Below are 4,721 nucleotides of genomic sequence, written 5' to 3'. Positions count from 1 at the left end.
ATAAAAAAAAGAGAAAGACATTTAAAAAACATAAATTTTAGATATTAACCCCTTATCAGTAATATGATTTGCAAATATTTTTTCCCATACTGTAGGGTACCTTTTCATTTTGTTATTTTTTTTTTTTTTGCTGTGAGAAGCTCTTTAGTTTGATATAGTTCCATTTATTTATTTTTGCTTTTGTTGCTTGTGCTTTGTTGTCACATCCAGAAAATTGCTGCTGAGACCAATGTCAAGGAACTTTATCCCTATGCTTTCCTAGGAGTTTTACAGTTTCAGGTCCTAAATTTTAGTCTTTAATTCATTTTAAATTCATTTTTGTGGAGTGATGTATTGGTGTGGTTTTCTTTGGGTTTATCCTGTTTAAGGCTGACTCATCTTCTTAAGTCCATAGATTTATGCCTTTCACCAAATTTAGGTAATTTTGATCTATTATTTCTTCTAATACTTTTTAGTCCCACACTCTCTTCTCCTTTTGGGACTCTGGTTACAGAAATGAAAGCTCTTCGTAGTCCCACATGTTCTAAAAGAACTCTCTCTCTCTCTTTTTTCCCTTCTTTTTCAGCCGATTTTCTCTGTCACTGAGATTGGATAATTTCTATTGATCTATTTTGAGTTCACTGATTCTTTATTCCATCATTTCCATTCTGCTATTGAACCTATCCAGTGAATTTTATATTTTTCAATTCTAAAATTTAATTCTATAACTGTTTATTACATTCTTAGGTCAAAAATTTCCACTTAATTCTTCTTTATATCTTCTATTTCTTTGCCAAGACTTTTTATTTTTTCAAGTGCGTTTGTAATTTCTTGTTGAAGCATTTTTATAATGTTCTCATTTTTTTTTTTTAGATTTTATTTATTTATTTGACAGAGAGAGACAGCCAGCGAGAGAGGGAACACAAGCAGGGGGAGTGGGAGAGGAAGAAGCAGGCTCCCAGTGGAGGAACCTGATGTGGGGCTCGATCCCAGAACGCCGGGATCACGCCCTGAGCCGAAGGCAGACGCTTAACTGCTGTGCCACCCAGGCACCCCTTTTTATAATGTTTTTAAAGTCTCTGTCAGAAAATCCCAAACTCTGTATCAGTTCAGTGTTAGTATTGTGTCTTTTATCATTCAAGCTGAGATTTTCCTGGTTCTTGGTATGATGAGTAATTTTTGATTGTGTGCTAGACATTTGCAGCATTGTGTTATGAGACTCGATCTTATTCAAATCTTCTATTATAGTGGGTGTCTGCTAATACTGCACCAGTGAAGTGTGTGTGTGTTTAGGGGGTGTTATCTCCTCACCACTAGGTCCAGGTAGAAGTCCAATCTGCCAATTTCTTTTTCCAAGATGGTTGGCTAAAGTAGGGTGGATATTGTCAAAGAATATTTTTGCCTTGCTAGGTCATCTCTTAATCTTTTTCTTGGACCTTTGGATAAAGAAAGCAGATTTTGAGGGAGCTATTTTTTTTTTTTTGCCTGCACCTATTGGCATTTCTTGGTTGCAGACTTTCCAGTGCCCAATCTGAGATAAATAGGAGGCAGAAAGAAAACCCAAGGAACTTACCACAGTGTCAATCCTTAAGTTTTGAGGACTGTAGCTACTCTGCCTTCTTCTCTACACTTTTTAGACTTTAAAAAAAAATTAAAAAAAATATATTATGCCCAGATACTTAGTTATACTTAGCAGGAGGAATAAGGAGTAATGAATCTACTCCATTTGATACAGAACTAAAAATTCTACTTTTATTTTTTAAATAAGTGAAAATAATGCAATGGTTGGACTATTCGGTCTTTAAAGCTGCTGTTTTGATTCTGTAAATGGGAGAGTCAGGGAGGAATAATTTGTCTTTTTGTCTCTGACAATGACTGGGTAGGAAGAGTACTTTTGTTTTTTGATTTAGCAGGTGTTTTGCTGTGAGTAAATAATAAGTTAACATTTACCTAGAGCTAGTAGAATTAGGATATGAAACAGAGGCTGGAGAGTTCCTGACCAGGCTAATGTTCTACATCTCTTTTGAAAGCTATGCAATTAACAGAACTGTAGTTTCTTCCTTGTTAATTGGTATGCTTCCAGTATTTCCCCATGACTGGCGTTTGCTGCATATACTTTTGTTGTATATTCCTAAATTGGGTGTAGCTCCTTTAAGAGAGCAGGAAAAAGCTCCTCTACATCCTCCTTTCTTTAGAGGTGCCTCCTGAACAGTCTTACAAACTGTAGAGGGTCACAAATATCTGATACAATTATTCTTTCTCCTGTGAATCTGGGTAGCATAAGCTAGTTCTCCTTACGGGCAGCCACCCTGCTTTCAAGACCTTGAAAAGTACCCATGGACTATGAGAGATAGCATCTTCCCAGGGCAGATCTGTCTTTAAAAAGCACTGAGCTCAAGGAGAAGACTCACAGTGGCTGCTACCCAAGCCCCGGAGCTGTTCACGGAAATCTCTTCCCAGGATCTTTGTGTTTGGGGCTCACCTCACCATCTTAAGCCATAAACCAGAGTGTTCACATCTTTGTTTATTGGTTGCCAGCCATTCCTCTATGACTTTTCATCTATCCACCCACCCTTCCCCCAATAAATATATTTGCTGAATGAGTGTACCTGTGAATGAGTGAATGTAGGAAAGATGAATGAAACAGAATGAATGAACTTGGAAGCTACAAAGGTGCCTGGAAACCTACAAATTCTCATGAATTGCAAATTTATTGACTGAGGATGTACCGGGGTTGGGAGGTAGTTGTACAGAAACCAAAGAGGAAAAACTGCAGAAAAAGATGCAGCCCCAGAGCTCCGTGGCTCCGGTGCTAACACCTGAAGAATCTGGGAACCTCGGGCAATATCATGAGAGCGCTAAGCCCATTGGCGCCCACGGAGAACACCTCCATCTCTTTCTTCTCCGCGGCGTCTAACGGGCCTTATTTGCTTGGCCAGGTAGGCGCCTGCTTCTGCTGCGTCTGGTGGCAGCTGGGGACGCCCTTGCCATCCCCGGAGGAAGGGCCGCCGCCACCACTGGAGAAGCAGCCCCCGCCGCCCCCGGAGGAGCCGCCGCCGCAGCTGCCTGCGGAGGATTCCCCTCCGTAGCTCTGCTGGGGCAGGCACGAGGTCTGGGTGGCCTGCTGAGACGAGTAGCCGGAGCCGCCGCCGGACGAGCCCCCGCCGCAGCCGGAGCTTCCACCGGAGGAGCCGCCGCCGCCCCCGGAGAAGCCGCCGCAGCCGGAGCCGCCGCTAGAGACGCCTCCGTAGCTCTGGCACTGGACCGGCTGGCCGGAGCCGCCGCCGCCGGAGAAGCAGCCACTACTGCCGCCGGAGGAGCCGCCGCCGCCAGAGTAGCCTCCGCAGCCGGAGCCGCCCCCAGAATAGCCGCCCCCGCAACCGGAGCCGCCGCCACCTCCGGAGCCGGCACCACCCCCAGAGTACTTGACACTTCCACCGGAACCTCCTCCGCAGCCTCCGGAGCCGCCGCCGCCGCCGCCGCCGCCGGAGTAGCTGCCGCAGCCGGAGCCGCCGCCGGAATAGCCGCCCCCGCAGCCGGAGCCGCCGCCACCTCCGCCACCGGAGTACTTGACGCTCCCGCCGGCCGCCGCCGCCGCCGCCGCCGCCGGAGTAGCCGCCCCCGCAGCCCGAGCCGTCGCTAGAGAAGCCACAGCGGCCGCCGCCGCCGCCGCCTCCGCCGCCGCCTCCTCCTCCTCCTCCGCCGCCGCCGCCCGAGGTCTTCCCGCAGCCCAGTGGCGGCATGGGCGTCGGCTGCTTCTTCTGGTGAGACATCTTGTCTAAGGAGGAACGGAACCCTGGAAGGAGAGCAGAGAGCGTCATCACTGGACCGCCGGTAAGAGGATGGCGCAGAGGAGGCCGTTACGGCTATGGCAACGCCGGTAGGCCGCAGAGCAGCACTGCCCGGGCCGGGCTTGATGCCCTCTGTTGAGATCCGGGAGACCTCTCAGATGGGACTCCTAAGATTAGTGCTTTCCAGAGAGTTGTGCTCCTCCTCAGAAAGTCTTTACCAAACTTTAAATAGCCCAGTAGTGTTGCCCATCTCTCTCTCCCAGACCCGCCTCAGGCATCTGCTGTGTGATTGGGCAGCAGGTGACACACACTCCCTCCTCTGTCCTCGACTTCCTGTAAAATGAGAGGGTTAGAGCACTTCACCACTCAGGTCTCCAATCCCAACACGGGTTCTCGGAATGCAAATAGAAATTAGCACAAACCTCCACTAAGGTGGGGGATTGTACCCATCCCTGGCACAACAGAAAGAAGGAGGTTTGTCTGCATGTCAAGAGGTTGTTGCTCCCCACCCCTCATTCCCTGCAAAAGTTCAGGGGTGCCTGGGTGGGTGGCTCAGACAGTTAACTGTCAGATTCTTGATTTCAGCTCAGGTCATGACTCAGGGTTGTTAGAAGATGGAGCCCAGAGGCAGGCTCCTCCTTCAGCAGTGAGTCTGCTTAAGATTCTCTTTCTCTCGCCCCTACCCCCTAAAATAAATAAATCTTTAAGGGGAAAAAAAAGTGTTTAGTTCAGACTCTTGGCCTGAGTTCAGCCATGATACCAAGGCTAATTATCAGAAAAGCCACCCCCCGCCCCCCCGCCGCAGTCCTGTCTGGACTTAGGGGAAAGGACCCAGTGGTCCTTTGGGCCAGCATCTCTGACCAGAAGATGTAGGCTTTGCTTATATCCAAGCTTGTTTGAGGGGACCATTACTCTAAGTAGGAAGTTATATCCCAGCATCTCACACCATTT

At 47.9% G+C, this 4,721-nt stretch overlaps 1 protein-coding gene across 1 annotated transcript; it reads right to left on the bottom strand.

Moving 5' to 3' along the window:
- Positions 1-2,671: 2,671 nt before the first annotated feature.
- On the bottom strand, positions 2,672-4,112 carry LORICRIN (loricrin cornified envelope precursor protein). The gene is made up of 2 exons (XM_034654318.1): positions 3,566-4,112; positions 2,672-3,531 (listed from the first exon to the last, which is right to left on the bottom strand). The coding sequence occupies exons 1-2, from the start codon at positions 3,798-3,800 to the stop codon at positions 2,903-2,905; spliced, it is 864 nt and encodes a 287-aa protein (XP_034510209.1). The 5' UTR covers positions 3,801-4,112; the 3' UTR covers positions 2,672-2,902.
- Between the last annotated feature and the right edge of the window lie 609 nt (positions 4,113-4,721).

The sequence above is a fragment of the Ailuropoda melanoleuca genome, chromosome 2, assembly GCF_002007445.2.
Source record: "Ailuropoda melanoleuca isolate Jingjing chromosome 2, ASM200744v2, whole genome shotgun sequence".
In the NCBI taxonomy this organism is placed as follows: Eukaryota; Metazoa; Chordata; class Mammalia; order Carnivora; family Ursidae; genus Ailuropoda; species Ailuropoda melanoleuca.
Note: the sequence above shows the minus strand (reverse complement) of the source record. Positions and strands in the feature narration are given on the sequence as shown.

Coding starts and splice junctions, on each gene's coding strand:
- LORICRIN (XM_034654318.1), bottom strand. CDS start 3,800: ATGACGCTCTCTGCTCTCCTTCCAGGGTTCCGTTCCTCCTTAGACAAG. Junction 3,532..3,565: donor CGGCGGCGGCGGCGGCGGCG/GCCGGCGGGAGC, acceptor CCGGTGGCGGAG/GTGGCGGCGGCTCCGGCTGC.